We start from the raw sequence: 18211 nt of genomic DNA on the forward strand, positions 1-18211 counted from the left end.
CCCACTTTTATTCAAGCATTTTTCTTACTAGTCACAAATCGGCATAAAATTGCCTCGTTTTATAACATGATTACTTTCTGGTCCAAATTTCGGTGCCTTGATTTTAATTTTCCTCCTTTTCCGACAGGTTAGCGAACGTGTAGTATTCCCCACGCTTGTTGACCATGAATTTTTACCTTTGGGGGTGGATAGCGAAACGCTTGGTCAAATTATCCATCTCGAGCCCTTCTTACGGAGCCATGTGTCCAAAACTCGAATTTCAATATCACTTTCAATTTGCGATACATCGGAAGCAACAAATTTTCAACAAACAAACAAATTCTGATTTGAAACTTAACATATGAATACATCGATTGCAGGGTAAAACAAACCAATACCTTCATGAGCTTCTGAGTAGAAACACTTTGGAAGTGGATAACTTATTTTCGATACAGTCCTTAGCGCACAGTGGCATTTCTTGATGACGCTAGCGCTGGTTATGCACGGGATAACGTCGACATTCCAAAGTTATTTCAAAATGAACAGTAAAAAGTTATCACAACATAGCGAGTGCAGCTTCAACGTCTGTTCTCTGTCATAATACCGTAAACAACAATAATTTTCATAAAATAGTTTTCACCGCATGTGGTTTATTATAAATCATTTCTGAGCGCCTTCCAAGAAATTTGTAATCTCTTTCGACAAGAGAGAACGGATAATGTTCACACATTTTGCCTTTCTAAGGCATAAACTGATTCATTTTTGTGAAAACAAAATCTGCAAATGAAAAAAATCTGATTTTGTCACATTCCCTATTTTATCGACCCAAAGTTCACCAGGGGTGATAAAATCGGGGTATTACTGTATACAAAACCATAAAATGCTTGCTTGAGCTAAGTTTTTTTTATAAAATCAAGTTTAGCTTTAAACCGGATTCTTGTCAAAATAAGAAAGAGAGATCTGATATTCGTCTAGAAAATAAGCTATATATCATTGAATTAATGAACGTCAGGCCACTACCATTAACTGAACAGATCCGCTTAAGCTGATTTTGAACGTCTATATATCCATATTATTTCTAAACGTTCAAGATTATGACATGCTTTCTCCCAGAAATCATTACATTTACCGATAATATTGTATTCACTCGAAGAACCGATAGCCCAAACAACCAAGCCGAAGCACAGTGCACTACTCTTTGTGCATTGAAAGGGTGGGTAAAGTGCAATTGACGACTCGAACACACCTACGAGAGCTCGTACACCTTTGACTCAATCGCTCTCCAAAAACGAGAGACAAGCACTGACAGTTGAGAGCAGCTCTCAAGTTTTTCGCACTACTCGGAGTTTTGGAACAATCCCTGGTCCAGAGAATGTTTCCCACCCGAAAACATCCTAGACCGGACCGATAATCGAACTCGCCATCTTCGGATTGGCAATCCTACGCCTTTGCTCGCAAGACTACTGGAGACCTCCGACGATTACAGGATGTAGGTGTGGCCGATCAACAGTCAGTTTCGGAAAATTTATGAGCTGACGATTATTTTGGGTGTAATTTGAAATACTTGAGATGTAGCTAAGTCAAATCTGGGTCAATATGACCCGAACACCGTGAGTGTGAGTTTTTTTAGCACTGTACGAAGGTTAAGCAGTGATGATAATTATTTCCCTACAAAACGATGTATAACCACTAAATTATTGATAAGGTACACTGGGGGAAGTGGAAAAAGGGGGTAAGTGTAAAAATCAGTCGGGTGCCTGTCGGAGCTTCCCTCAGAGGTATATAAAACTAAAACACTTTTTTTTCTTTCGTATTTTTCTTCTATATTTTTCTTTTCTTTTCACGTTTCCACAAAACACCACTGTTCTCACTGACATCAATCTCAAAACTGACTCTTCTGTAGCCCGATGCATACCGACTCTCTATTCTTCGTCTTCCTCTCATTCCTTCCTCTTACGTTCATAATTCTCAATTTGACGTTTCCCTTACAGGCGGGTATTTATAATACACTGTTATAAATGATTAATCAAATTGTGAGTAGAGCTAAAGAATCCAAATATTAGAATTTTATTTAATTTTAATCTATATCTTCTCAATCCTACATCCTCCTCTGCTCCTACTCTTTACTCGAATTCGCAAAATGATTGCATTTGATAGATTTTTTACTTGTTCTGATAATTCCTTCACAGATATGAAAAATCGAATTAACTTAGTACATAGAAAAGTATAAATTGATATATAGTGTTCTTTATAGATGTTCACGAATGATATTAAATTAGGAATATACTTTTATAGTCCAATTGTTTCTACTTTTCCAAGTGGTGTACCTGCAAAGATAAATCATTTAATAAATAGTTCCATTTTTTTAATACTCACCAGAAGCAAATTATTGGAAGACTGTTTCGTACAAACTGAATGGTACGAAGGAAACCAAAAATGAAACGAAAACCTAAAAACAACTAAAGAATTAAGAAATCAGCAAAAAAAAAACGTGTTCGCTATCATCCTCTAACTGGACACAAACTTTGAATACAAGCACACGACATAACAATCTATGTTTCAGCAAATTGTTATTTGTATAAAAATAAAGTAAATCTCCAGGATAGAATGATATCGAACATGAATTTTTTACAGATTTCGTTTATTCATTATGCATTTTATGATATGATAATATATGGTATTGTATTTAAATATCCAACAATATTCTCTGTCCATATCAGTTTACACTTTCTAACACTATACACAAGGCAACAGCTGATCTTGTTCATGCAATCATTTGTAGAGCTTACCAGGTCCTAAAAAATCAATCTTGCATCAAAATCCGAAAATCTCATCAATATTCTCAGTTCATTTTTGCTTACACTTTCTAACACTATACACGAGGTGACCGCTAATCTTGTTCATGCAGTCGTAGACAGATTTTAGCACACGGAGGTTAAATTTGCTTCTATAAGATCCACCCCGATCAAACGTCCTCTCAGAGACGCACCAATCCACTCGGAGATTTGGCTTTCTTCCATGTGATCCACCCGGATCAAACGTCCATTCAGAGACGTACCAACCCACTCAGAGATTGGATTTCTTCATATCCTTCACTTATATCAAACGTCTCTTAATACAATAATGGATCACAATCGGGAAAAGCGAACAATACTTTCAGTTCATATCATTTTATACTTTCTAACACTATACACAAGGCAACAGCTGATCTAGTTCATGCAAAAAATGGTAGAGCTTACTAGGCTCTAGAAAATCAATCTTGCATAAAAATCAGCAAAATTCCAACATTTTCAGTTCATGTCAATTAACACTTTCTAACACTATACACAAGGTAACAGCTGATCTTGTTCATGCAATCATGGGTAGAGCTTACCAGGCTCTTAAAAATCAATCTTGCATCAAAATCAGAAATATTTCAACAATATTCTCAGTTCTTATCAGTTTACACTTTCTTACACTACACACAAGGCAACAGCTGATCTTGTTCATGCAAACATTGGTAGAGCTTACCAGGCTCTTAAAAATCAATCTTGCATCAAAATCAGAAACATTTCAACAATATTCTCAGTTCATATCAGTTTACACTTTCTAACACTAAACACAAGGCAACAGCTGATCTTGTTCATGCAATCATGGATAGAGCATACCAGGCTCTATGAAATCAATCCTGCATCAAAATCAGAAAAATTCCAGTAATATTCTCAGTTCATCTTTGTTTACACTTCCTAACACTATACACGAGGTAACCGCTATCTTGTTCATGCAGTCGTAGACAGATTTTAGCACATGGAGGTTGAATTTGCCTCTATAAGATCCACCCGGATCAAACGTCCTCTCAGAGACGCACCAATCCAGTCGGCGATTGGATTTCTTTTATGTGATATACACAGCTGATCTTGTTCATGCAATCAGGGGTAGAACTTACCAGGCTTTAGAAAGTCAATCTTGCATCAAAATCAGAAAAATTCCAACATTTTCATTTCACGTCAACTTACACTTTCTAACACTATACACAAGGTAACAGCTGATCTTGTTCGTGCAATCATGGGTAGAGCTTACCAGGCTCTTAAAAATCAATCTTGCATCAAAATCAGAAACATTTCAACAATATTCTCAGTTCATATCAGTTTACATTTTTTAACACTACACACAAGGCAACAGCTGATCTTGTTCATGCAAAAAATGATAGAGCTTACCAGGCTCTAGAAAAACAATCTTGCATAAAAATCAGCAAAATCCCAACATTTTCAGTTCATGTCAATTTACACTTTCTAACACTATACACAAGGTAACAGCTGATCTTGTTCATGCAATCATGGGTAGAGCTTACCAGGCTCTTAAAAATCAATCTTGCATCAAAATCAGAAAAATTCCAGCAATATTCTCAGTACATATCAGTTTACACTTTCTAACACTATACACAAAGCAACAGCTGATCTTGTACATGCAATCATGAGTACAGCTTATCAGGCTCTTAAAAATCAATCTTGCATCAAAATCAGAAACATTTCAACAATATTCTCAGTTCATATCAGTTAACACTTTCTAACACTACACGCAAGGCAACAGCTGATCTTGTTCATGCAAAAAATGGTAGAGCTTACCAGGCTCTAGAAAATCAATCTAGCATAAAAATCAGCAAAATTCCAATTTTCAGTTCATATCAATTTACACTTTCTAACACTATACACAATGTAACAGCTGATTTTCTTCATGCAATCATGGGTAGAGCTTACCAGGCTCTCAAAAATCAATCTTGCATCAAAATCAGAAACATTTCAACAATATTCTCAGTTCATATCAGTTTACACTTTCTAACACTACACACAAGGCAACAGCTGATCTTGTTCATGCAATCATGGATAGAGCATACCAGGCTCTATGAAATCAATCCTGCATCAAAATCAGAAAAAAATCCAGCAATATTCTCAGTTCATCTTTGATTACACTTTCTAACACTATACACGAGGTAACCGCTATCTTGTTCATGCAGTCGTAAACAGATTTTAGTACACGGAGGTTGAATTTGCCTCTATAAGATCCACCCGGATCAAACGTCCTCTCAGAGACGCACCAATCCACTCGGAGATTGATTTCTTTATGTGATCCACCCGGATCAAACGTCCATTCAGAGACGCACCAACCCACTCAGAGATTGGATTTCTTCATATCCTTTACTCATCTCAAACGTTTCTTAATACAATAATGGTTCACAATCGGGAAAATCGAACAATACTTTCAGTTCATCTCAGTTTAAAAAAAAATTCCAACAATATTCTCAGTTCATATCAGTTTACATTTTCTAACACTATACAAAAAGCTGATCTTGTTCATGCAATCAGGGGTAGAACTTACCAGGCTCTAGAAAATCAATCTTGCATAAAAATCAGCAAAATCCCAACATTTTCAGTTCATGTCAATTTACACTTTCTAACACTATACACAAGGTAACAGCTGATCTTGTTCATGCAATCATGGGAAGAGCTCACCAGGCTCTTAAAAATCAATCTTGCATCAAAATCAGAAAAATTCCAGCAATATTCTCAGTACATATCAGTTTACACTTTCTAGCACTATACACAAAGCAACAGCTGATCTTGTACATGCAATCATGAGTACAGCTTATCAGGCTCTTAAAAATCAATCTTGCATCAAAATCAGAAACATTTCAACAATATTCTCAGTTCATATCAGTTTACACTTTCTAACACTACACACAAGGCAACAGCTGATCTTGTTCATGCAAAAAATGGTAGAGCTTACCAGGCTTTAGAAAATCAATCTTGCATAAAAATCAGCAAAATTCCAACATTTTCAGTTCATATCAATTTACACTTTCTAACACTATACACAATGTAACAGCTGATCTTGTTCATGCAATCATGGATAGAGCATACCAGGCTCTATGAAATCAATCCTGCATCAAAATCAGAAAAATTCCAGCAATATTCTCAGTTCATCTTTGATTACACTTTCTAACACTATACACGAGGTAACCGCTATCTTGTTCATGCAGTCGTAGACAGATTTTAGCACACGGAGGTTGAATTTGCCTCTATAAGATCCACCCGGATCAAACGTCCTCTCAGAGACGCACCAATCCACTCGGAGATTGGATTTCTTTTATGCGATCCACCCGGATCAAACGTCCATTCAGAGACGCACCAACCCACTCAGAGATTGGATTTCTTCATATCCTTTACTCATCTCAAACGTTTCTTAATACAATAATGGTTCATAATCGGGAAAATCGAACAATACTTTCAGTTCATCTCAGTTTAAAAGAAAAATTCCAACAATATTCTCAGTTCATATCAGTTAACATTTTCTAACACTATACAAAAAGCTGATCTTGTTCATGCAATCAGGGGTAGAACTTACCAGGCTCTAGAAAATCAATCTTGCATTAAAATCAGCAAAATCCCAACATTTTCAGTGCATGTCAATTTACACTTTCTAACACTATACACAAAGCAACAGCTGATCGTGTACATGCAATCATGAGTACAATATTCTCAGTTCATATTTCTAACACTACACACAAGGCAACAGCTGATCTTGTTCATGCAATCATGGATAGAGCATACCAGGCTCTATGAAATCAATCCTGCATCAAAATCAGAAAAATTCCAGCAATATTCTCAGTTCATCTTTGTTTACACTTTCTAACACTATACACGAGGTAACCGCTATCTTGTTCATGCAGTCGTAGACAGATTTTAGCACACGGAGGTTGAATTTGCCTCTATAAGATCCACCCGGATCAAACGTCCTCTCAGAGACGCACCAATCCACTCGGAGATTGATTTCTTTATGTGATCCACCCGGATCAAACGTCCATTCAGAGACGCACCAACCCACTCAGAGATTGGATTTCTTCATATCCTTTGCTCATCTCAAACGTTTCTTAATACAATAATGGTTCATAATCGGGAAAATCGAACAAAACTTTCAGTTCATCTCAGTTTAAAAGAAAAATTCCAACAATATTCTCAGTTCATATCAGTTTACATTTTCTAACTTTTCTTTTCTCTTGTATAAGGCAACAGCTGATCTTGTTCATGCAATCAGGGGTAGAACTTACCAGGCTCTAGAAAATCAATCTTGCATTAAAATCAGAAAAATTCCAGCAACATTTTCAGTGCATGTCAATTTACACTTTCTAACATTATACACAAGGCAACAGCTGATTTTGTTCATGCAATCGTAGACAGATTTCAGCACACGGAGGTTAAATGTGATTCTATAGGATCCACCCAGATCAACCGTCCTCTCAGATACGCACCAATCCACTCGGAGATTGAATTCCTTCCATGTGATCCACCTGGATCAAACGTTCATTCAGAGACACACCAACCCACTCAGAGATTGTATTTCTTCATATCCTTCACTTTTCTCAAACGTTTCTTAATACAATATTTGTTTACCATCAGAAAAAATCCAACATTATTCTCAGTTCATATCAGTTTACACTTTCTAACACTATACACAAGGCAACAGCTGATCTTATTCATGATTCAGTATAATGATCATGACCTTCCAAACATCTTTGTAGAAGATAACAACTTTCTTCCTCTCCTAGATTCATCCAATCCATCTGGAAATTTCATGTTTACTAGCGCCACCAAGCAAATGATTCTCAAACTAAGCTTATACGCAATATAATGGTCTTGACTTTTTTAACAACTTTGTGGAAATAACAACTTTCTAGATTCTGAGATATACAATCCATCTAATGATTTCATGTACACTAGCGCCACCAATCGAATGATTCGCAAACTAAACTTATTCTCAATATAATGATCTTGCCCATACGACTTTGTAGAAGACAACAACTTTCTATCTCTCATAGATTCTGAGTTATTCAAACCAACTGGTAGTTTCATATATACTAGCGCCACCAAGCGAATGATTCTCAAACTTATTTTTTTTATATATAATGGTCTTGACTTTTCAAAAAAAAAAACTTTGTAGAAAATAACAACTTGATATCTCTCATAGATTCTGAGATATTCAATCCATCTGGTAATTTAATGTATACTAGCGCCACCAGGCGAATGATTCTTAAACTAAATCTATGTTCAATATAATGGTTTTGACCTTCCAAACAACTTTGTAGAAGCTAACAACTTTCTATCTCTCATACATTCAGACATAATCAACCCATTTTTTAATTCATGTACACTAGCGCCACCAAGTGAATAAATCCCAAACGTTCGATTCTCAACATATTGGGTTTGAACTCCCGAAAAAACTTTTAAAACATGTAAAAAAATTCTAGTAATTTTAGTTTCTACAACAGCCCTGTGTTTACAACATTTACATTAGAAAGCCATCAACAGCCATGGGCTCTGGAGCACGCATAAACACAATTTCGAGGAAAAATATTTCCACAACAAAGCCAATCAAGAACCACTGCATTAATAACCCAGAAAACACAAAAAATGTAACAGTTGTAGCGTTGGGTCACTTGGAAAAAAAAACTTTTAAAATGGTGATAAAATGTATAGGTAAATAGATAACATTTCAACTTTTGTCGTGGCAGAGCGGAATTCATTCTGAAATGCCCACGAATTTGAGTCCCACCTTTACTACTATCATCAGTCATCACGTCCTTCAGCGACCATACTTCTAATTAGCCAAACAAGCCACAACTTGACCACAATTCAATAAGTTTTGCCTCAAACGTTCGGTACTTACAGATCCACCGACTGTCGCCATTGTCGGAGCTTCCCTCAGAGGTATATAAAACTAAAACACTTTTTTTTCTTTCGTATTTTTCTTCTATATTTTTCTTTTCTTTTCACGTTTCCACAAAACACCACTGTTCTCACTGACATCAATCTCAAAACTGACTCTTCTGTAGCCCGATGCATACCGACTCTCTATTCTTCGTCTTCCTCTCATTCCTTCCTCTTACGTTCATAATTCTCAATTTGACGTTTCCTTACAGGCGGGCATTTATAATACACTGTTATTAATTTGTATTAATCAAATTGTGAGTAGAGCTAAAGAATCCAAATATTAGAATTTTATTTAATTTTAATCTATATCATCTCAATCCTACAGTGCCAAGCTGTCAAATGTTTGTTGCCTGCAATCAAGCGAATGCCGACGGCACTAACACTACGCCGTAGTCTATGAAAAATAAACACTGCAGTGAGTGAGAATGTTCTGAAACGCACAAAGTTTGGATAATGCCAGAAACAACCGTTTCTGCTCAGCAAAGAGTTCCTTTTACCAACATAATTATTTATCTGTATATTTCGCGTAAGGAATAAAGTGAAAACACTACATTTTACGGATTTGGTCTATTTTTGTTCGTTGCAATCTTTAATTTAAGATGTGCTTTCGACACCACTCTCCCTTGTAAAAACGGTAAACAATTCAAATTTTCACAAATACCACCACAACTTATGATAGTATATGAGCATTTTGACATTGGAGTATAAATTTCAGGGAACGACACCCAATTTTTTCACTATGGATTTTGACAGGTTTGCCTGTTCGTTCTTTTTGGAGGGATAAATTTATCCCCCAGTGTCAAATCACCCCAATACTGATTTATTTTGCAATAGTATGTGCGCGAATTTTGAACGTTTCTACAGGAGAATATGATGCAAAACGCCCATACCACTCAATAATGCAACATGATACAATCATGAGAAAATAGAGAAAAATGAACGAACTATAAATTAAAACTATTTTAGACTCGATTCCATGCTTTAAACTTAAGAATGTTCAACTTATTTGCTCAATTCTTTAGAATGCTGCTTGCGTAAGGCACTGTTTATGCCTTCGTTCGTTTTATATCATTTGCACCCTGGAAGTTGTTTGTGTTGCATTCGCAGTGCACTCGTATTGGTGATTCAGAAAAGATGTGACAAAGATGGCGTGGCTTGTCATCCCCGTGATAAATTTATGCGCCAAGTAAGAGGGTACTGTCATACCTGTCAAACTCCATATGAAAAAAATCCGTTGTCGCCCCTCTGGTAAAAATCGACTCGTCAAATTGGAATTGTACATACTTTACAGTTTTTACCACATCATAACATTATGCAAGAATATACATTGATGCTCACACTAATACTATGTTGAAATTCAGAGGCGCATCCATGTTCCGAGTCGTGGGTAGGACAAATAGGAAAGGCCAATTTGGGCAAACGTCTGGTATTACCATTAGCATTGAACGATTCGCATAAATTCGTATGTGTTACAAATCTGGACTATTGTATGAGAGTAGCTTTAATTACAGAAACAGAAAAACTAAGAATTTCAGAATATGAAAGGGACGAGCGATCGAGCCCATGACCTCCTGCAGAAGCGGTAGCCACTGACCACTGAGCTTGTCTCCGATTATACTGCCGCTGAAAGCATAGCCGTCCTATTGATATGAAATCCATTTCAATATGGGACAGTTATTTTTGCCGTGGCAATGTAATCATTTATAAAATATTCAATCAGGACTTGTAAAGCTCTTGCGGAGAATACTCACATAATTTGAGATTATTGTTTATTGGGCCTTCCAACTGACATACAGGAATTCTTACAATTATCGAATATATTTACCAGCTTTCAGCAGAAGTCCCGCATCACAAAAAATGTATAAAGCATCAATGATTTCAATCAATTATTGCTAACCGCTAGGATTTTATATTAACTTTCAAAATGGTTATGGATCTAGCGCTTCAAAGCAAACTACCAAGATATCGCAAGATTGTCAAATAATCTTTTTGGTAGCTCAGAATCCTTTACCGACTAGATTTCAAGCGGGATTCGGGATGTTTGTGGTTCTTCAGATTTTGATAAATCTTTTGATGGTTGTATAAAACTTTTCCCGTTAGCTTTTGATAATTCATTTAAGCGTGCTTTGTTTATCATAACTTCCAAAATGTTTATCAATCACAATTGCAGATTTCAACAACGTCTGGCTTATCTCTAGACAGGTCTACTACCTGGAAAAACCTGGTAAACCTGAATTATCAGGAATTTCACCCCACCTGGAAAATACCTGAATTATCAGGAATTCTGACATAATCAGGGAAATTTCAATACTGGTGATCATGGAGTGAAATTCTTTCAAAAGATGAAAAATCATTAAAAATGTTTGAATTAATATACAAATCAAATCCATTGAAAATGTAGTGAACTGCAAAAACATTTTCCCATCTTCAAAAGAATTCCTGAAAATTTCCGAAGCTATTCTTGGTGAAATCTAGGAATTTATTCGGGAAATCAATTAGGATTACTTTGTAAATTCTTTTGAGTATTCCCTCAGAAATTCTTTATGAATATAATTAAAAATACTAAATTAGTAAGGATTTTTCAAAGCAATTCCTGAAGGAACTTCCGAAGGAATTTCGGGATCAGTTTTCGAAGGAATTTTTCTAAAAAATCAATGTCTATAAGAATGATTGGCAATTCTCTAAATTATTTCTGGAGGAATTTCTAAGATAAAAACCGAAAAGAATTCCCGGAGGAATTCCAAAACGAATTTCCGGACGATTTTTCGTATGGTTTCCTTAAGAAATTGATAAATGAATTCTTGAGAGAATAGCCAAAGGAATCCCGAAAGAATTTTTCAAAGGAGTTTTTAAAGGTATTCTCGAAGAATTTCCAAAGAATTCTTAAAAGTAAAATGGCGTAATCTGAATAGGCTATAACTTGGCCGTTTGACACTTATAGTACCGGTACCTTGGCTGCTAGGTCCAAGCAAACTAGATGTTGGTCACAAACTAGAACAAACTAGATGTTGGTCACGCGAACAGATATAAGGACCTTAAGCATAAAGGATGGTAAACATAAAATGCCTCAACAACAGCCAACGACATAAAGAAGGTATTATGCCTAACGTCATGGACCCCTCGATGGACCCAGCAATCTCATAATGTTTCTTCAACACATTTCCTAAATGAGTTTTCAAGAAGTTCTGAAGGATTTCCTGAAGAAAATCCCAAACATATTTCCGGAACATTTCCCTAAGAAGTTTTCTTAAGTTTCTTAAAAAAAACAGCTGAAATAAAATTTAAATTCCTAAAAAAAATCTTAGATGAGTATCTGAAGAAATCTGCAAAAGTATTTTATAAAGGTATTTGAGGAATTTTCACAAGACATTTTCGAACAAACACCTAAAGGAATTAAAAAAATCGTGAAGGTATCGCCAAATGCATCTCTAAGGAATCTCCGGAACAATTCCTTGAGATGTTTTCTAAAGTTTTAGCAAATAAATTTTAAAATCAAATCCTGGAAGAAGTTCTGAAGCAATTCTTAAAATCCGGAGGATTTTCCGATGGAATCTATGGAGAAATTTTCAAGAAATACCTTGAGGAATTTCCTATGTGATTCCTGAAGGAATTTCGATTAAATGAATGAAACAAATTCTGGGTGAACTTGCGAATGAATTCCTAGATGAGTTTCTTAAGTAATTTACAAGCATTGTTTGGCTACCAAAAAATCTTTTAAAAAAATTTTTTTTCGCTATGTTTACTTTTTTGAGGAGATTATTTTGCTGCTAAAATCTATATATGGCACGTTTCGTTACCTGGGAATTAATGTAAAACACCTGGAAAAATCGGGCTGAAAGTCTCCCTAATAAAGACACAAGAAAAAACAACCTGGAAAATCAGGGAATTTTGTTTTTACAGATGAGTAGACACCCTGCTAGAAAACCTTAACCGCTTTCCGCCCACGACTTTTTTCAAAGATTTTTATAGGAAAAAAAATTTCTTTTGCTAGAACAAAAGTTATTTGGCATAGCTAAAATTAGAGGAAAACGAAAAAAAAGTTTTGATTGTATATCAATAGTTAATTGATTGTTTTCAATCGTTTAACAATTCGTTGTATTTGCAGTCTAATGGAACCATAAAAATATAACAAATATTGCTTTTTATTGTTGAAACGATTCGATGAAGGTTAGAAGGTGCAAAATTTAATGGTGCTCTGCAGACACCATGGGCGGGAGAGGGTTAAGACAAAGGATGTTTTCGATCATTTAGTAAACAATCATTTAACAGTTTGTTAATAAGCAAAACTCTGAAATTTGTTTTAAGGTGGACTTCTTGTGCGAAGCTTTTGCTACAACTTTGCCTACTCTGCCTACTACCAACTCGTTGTTTGAATGCCATTTATAACGAATTTAGAAGCGCTAGTTGCAATAACTTAGACAAAATGATTGAAATTTTTTCTCATTTAGTAGAAGTTACAGTTACGGTTTGTTTGGTGGAGTTGTAGAAACACGTTCACATTAGAAGTCCACCATACAAATATATTTTGAAATTTAGACTCAGCAGTGAATTATTGACTAAATGAACTAAACTAAACTATATCTCTATGATTATTGTTAAGGCTCTGATTAACTTTGAAATCACTATTTTCTAACACACAGATTCCAGCCAGCCAATGACTTTATCTCACAGGACAATGCTTTGACTGTCCCACCCAGGAAAATTCATGCGTAGGACATGTCCTACTTGTCCCACCCACTCCCGGCGCCACTGTTGAAATTTGTATAATACATACACTAACACGGTTAACGCTTGAACTATAAGTTTAGGTTTCGCGAAAAGTTGATTTTTGCATTCATAAAATCAATTCTTATTTGCACCAATTGTTCTATTTCAATTGTTCTATTCAAGTGAATTTATATCACAGGTGATCATTATAATACAATTCAACTAATCCCATTCAATTGGTAGTGGTTTGTACCAAGAAAGCAAATAATTAAAAGATTTTACACTTACCCCAGGTATCAAACACTGCGGGGGAAGTGGATAATGTTCTAATTACGTATTTTTTTTCTTCCCTCCAGGGTTTATTTCGATAGCTGTGAGAAAATGCCTGATTAATCCATCTATCGGTATTGATGCCTTTCACATTTTTCCTTTAAAAAGTTAATCTTTGGGACGAACATATAGACTTTACGTACACTTAGTGTTCGAGAAGGCAAAACCAGCCCTCCCCTAGCTATTACGAGAATTCCTTGAGGATCTATTCCGTTAAGGTAATGAAATTATTTCACAAAAGATACTCAGAACAATTATCGTATTGATTTTAGTTATATGTAACTACTTATCACTATTGAAGGTCAAGGTAACATGGGTTTTCCACTTACCCCATCCCACTTGGGTAAGTGGAAAAACAATTCCTCATTTTAAAATCTATTTCCATAAATTTCAAGCGACCAAAATAGTATGGATTACCACACAGTTGGTGCAAAATTCACTGTTTTTGATAGCCCATTTTGATTGAACGCATTTAGATCATTTAAACTGGTTTTACACTAATTCAAACATGCACTATCGATTTTTCCTTTTCCACTTCCCCCAGTGTACCTAATATTGTTAGAGCCAACGTGTGACCAAAAGATATTTTAGTTACTAGATAAAGATTGTCGCTTCGGTTCCCTTTGCTCTGCTGTCCGAAACATGTGTGGTACATACCTGTCAAATCGTATGGATTTTCCTTCTTTCACATTTAGCTCCCCTATCCTCGCCAGCAAAAGATGTTCCGGACAGCGACGACAGCGACAATCTTTATCTAGTAACTAAAATATCTTTTGTGTGACCCTACATGTCCGTCAAATATGTTCTATCATTTTTTCTTTTTTACTTATCAAGACAATTATTTTTTTTAGTGGAACGTTTTCACTGTCATAAGACGAATTTAGCACAATTCCATTCAATTCCACCACCTCGTAATTCTTTTACATATACGTATTTCGACCTCAACAGTAAGGTCGAAATGTAAAGTATTACGAGGTGATGGAATTAAATTGTGCTAAACTCGTCTTATGGCAGTTCTTTACTTATATTAGAAATTGACCCTTTCTCAAAGAAATCAAGTAACCAATCTGGGTTCTGTGAAAATTTTCTTTTTTATTTTTTTTTTGTTATCCGAACTATGATATTATTATCTGTTTATTACACGATAAAAATCAATAAATAATAAATCAATCACATTACAAAACGAAAGTGCATATCACTTGAATCTTAATCTCAATGATGGTAGTGGTGGTGTCCGTGGCTGGCCACATAAACTGGGCTGGCAACGACTGTTTTCACGACCGGAACCGAGTGAATCACCGGAACGGTCTTGTACACTGGGATGGTCTTGTATTTCACGATCGGGGCGTGGACAACCGTTTTTACGATCGGCGCATGTACGATGTGTGGTCTAAAGGGTAAAAAGTAGATGGAAGCAAAATTATTTAAATTGAACGGAAGTTTGAATTTAGAAATGATAATTCTGTAAAATTTTAGGACACTCACGAAGGAACATAGTGAACCGGAGACGCCACTATAACTCCGGGAGCAGGAGCTGGGGCAGCAATGACAGCAGTAAACAGGCAGATTACAACAATCTGGAATGGAAGTTTATGTGGATGTGGTGGTTACTTGAAATAACGTTTTGGTGGATTTATGTCGTGTTACGGAAGCATATTCTGTGACTAATTTATTTAATAATAGAATAGAGCTAATTAATCACAGTATAAACGACAACTAAAATACAGCGATCTAGAAAGAACACCTTTCATATTTAACTTGTAGAGGCATGATGCAACTATTTAATACATTGACTCATGGTATTCAGCCTTCAGTCACTGACAGTTTACAGGAAATTCAACTCCCGATTCTAGTTATTTCTCAAACTCGTAGCAAAGTGCCGTAAAGTAAGATTGCGCATGGAGCAACTTGCTTAAAAATAAGATTGATGCCACTTTGAAACTTGGTCAAATTTTGGTCAAAATTGAGTTAACTACAGACAAAAATGCTTTGGTTGTAGAGCTTTGCAGCAATATGCTGATATAGTTTGTACTATATTTATGATAATTGTAAAAATTCTCAGCAAATTAGTATTTTTTGAGCTTTTATTTAATTTGTATGAAGCAAAAAAAATAGAAAAACTTTGCACCCATTTTTCGAAAAACTAAGTTTTTGTCACTTACACCCTTTTGCGTTCGACCTCCTTATTTGTGAGCTTCTTTTCAAAACTTCTTTAATGATGTTTCAAGCACTATACGTCAACCTTTCTATTTCCATAATAACTTTTCTTCGGGGCAGCTAATGAAGCCCACCGTCATCTCCGGTTTGTTATTACTGAACCCTTGGCCACATGGTCTCAAGCAGAAACTGTAAATATGTGTTCTCCAAATCTGTCTGTTTAACTAAAATCCACAGAAATGAATTCCTGTTAAATCAGTGTCGAATTTACACTCACATTTGAGAATTCTCCTAACATTGCCGCATATTTGAAATTTGTTTACATTGTACTGTTAGATAGACACGATCTTGACCTCCACGTAGATAGGATAATTCAAGTGACAAACATGCCATGTTATTTTTGAATAAACTGATTGGTTGATTGTGTAATGACAATTATTCCTGGATGTAATACACTGGTTCAAATTTTGTAAAGGTGATCATATGAAAATTGTTTATGAATCCTACACGCAACCAATCTTTGCTTGAAGACAGACTATTGTAGTATTATGAAATTAGTTTATGTTTGACTACTGTTTCTACTGAACTACTGAACCTGTTTCAGGATACATGCCTAATGTATATCACTTGAACAACCCCTTGCGGAAGTCGCTCGCTGATGAAAATATCATATGTAACCACTTTGCAAAATCAATCTATGATTAATTAACCTTCTTACTCAATATCGCGGCATTCTACTCGTCCCTGGTGGGCCCGTCAAATATGATCCTACTTATCAACTCACGCACTGTCGGCTTCAATTATGCCAACGAGCATGCACGTGACTCTTCCAAAGTTCATAGAATTAATTAAACACTCTAATTGAATGTCCACAAAACACATAGACATAGCGAGAGTGACTTCCAAAATCGCAACGCCTCCATACCCGACGCCACACTGCATTTAGAGCGCACTCCGATTTCACGGTTGTTCGCTCATAAACATTCGAGATAAATTACCAACTGCCAAGATCACTGCCACTTGTACTTGAGAAGCACTTGATATCTTCTAGAAGTAAAAAAACACAGCACAACATTTTTGTCTATTTGCTACCAGTCAGTCGGTCTAGACTAGACACCTCCGAAACCGGCGATACTTGACAGGCCGTCGTTCGAAACATGTCCGCGTTCTAACCCGGTAGGGGCCTCCGTTGAAGCATGATCTCGACCAGATCGTCGATCATTGCGTTGCGTTGACCAAACAGCCTCTCGCACCTTTATTAGCTTCCCCTGTGTGAATGGATGGCGTTGAAAACGATTGGCCATACACCGCTTCTAATTACCGCTTTATAAATTACGGTGCCTCTCGGAACGCATTTCGAATGGGACATTTATTACCCGCTTGTTAGCGGTTTCTTCAAGCAAAACTCTGGGTACTAAAATCAGTGAACTCATTTCGCACCACACGGTACAAACTTTGCTGTGCACTGTAAAGTGGTTTTCCGCCACCCAGCCATGGTGAAGTTCGGTTGACTGCTCGAAGTCATTGTCAACTAAGTGTGCAATTACTCGTGCTGCGGATGGAAGTGAAATGCCTCGTACACTATCGAATCTCAGTACGCACCAGTTTGAACATTTTGGCGAGTTGATTTTGGTGCGGATGCAAAATTTTGCACAATCTATCGGAATCGATATCAGCTGATTCTGCTCCTTTACACTACACTTCAGATACTTGATGCCATTGAACAGATCAATCGATATTTATATTAGAACTGATGATTCCCCTACATTATTCGTGGCCAGAACTTGGCCTCATCCGGCTGTGGTGGGATTACCGCACGGATGGGGCCGCCTCACTACTAGGTACGAAATATTAATTGCTCTAATTACGCCTGGCTGGTCTGGTTCATTGCTGCACTGAAAGACAATCCCTCATACACTGGGGTCGCTATATACGCGGTTAGATTTTATCAATTTCTCGATATACCTCAAATTTCATGGCATCTTAATACTTCCTGGTTTTTCTTTGATTTTTTATGGATTTTTCGTGGGGTCATCTCAATGTTTATATGCAAAGACAAGAAGCTACCAAAAACAAACCGCGTAAAAAGTGACCCCGGTGCAATCGAACCGAAAACCGCAATCCGATCACATTTCGACGTGGCATCAAATTCGCTGCACGGATAGAACCAAGAGGCCACCGCATAGCATCGACCACAAGATGAATCGTGTGGTGTTTAATACTTCCACTGTGTAGCAAGTGTGGAAGGCTCACTGCTGCTGATTGGCCGGCTACGGTGCGAGATGAGTTGCAGG

At 36.4% G+C, this 18211-nt stretch overlaps 2 protein-coding genes across 3 annotated transcripts in view; one reads left to right on the forward strand and one right to left on the reverse strand.

Annotated features, from left to right (window-relative positions):
• LOC134227874 (neuropeptide SIFamide receptor) overlaps nt 1–18211 on the forward strand; it is a 580289-nt gene that overhangs the window by 358827 nt on the left and 203251 nt on the right. The window lies entirely within an intron of this gene.
• The window catches only part of LOC134227873 (tetratricopeptide repeat protein 1-like), a 258175-nt gene continuing 254796 nt past the window's right edge, over nt 14833–18211 (reverse strand). For both annotated transcript variants that reach the window (XM_062709565.1, XM_062709566.1), the window contains exons 3-4: nt 15246–15337; nt 14833–15150 (exon numbers count right to left, since the gene is read on the reverse strand). In XM_062709565.1, coding sequence (XP_062565549.1) covers nt 14956–15150; nt 15246–15337 — 287 coding nt within the window. In that variant the 3' untranslated portion in view covers nt 14833–14955. The remainder of the gene's footprint in view (nt 15151–15245; nt 15338–18211) is intronic.

The sequence above is a fragment of the Armigeres subalbatus genome, chromosome 3, assembly GCF_024139115.2.
Source record: "Armigeres subalbatus isolate Guangzhou_Male chromosome 3, GZ_Asu_2, whole genome shotgun sequence".
NCBI classification, from domain to species: Eukaryota; Metazoa; Arthropoda; class Insecta; order Diptera; family Culicidae; genus Armigeres; species Armigeres subalbatus.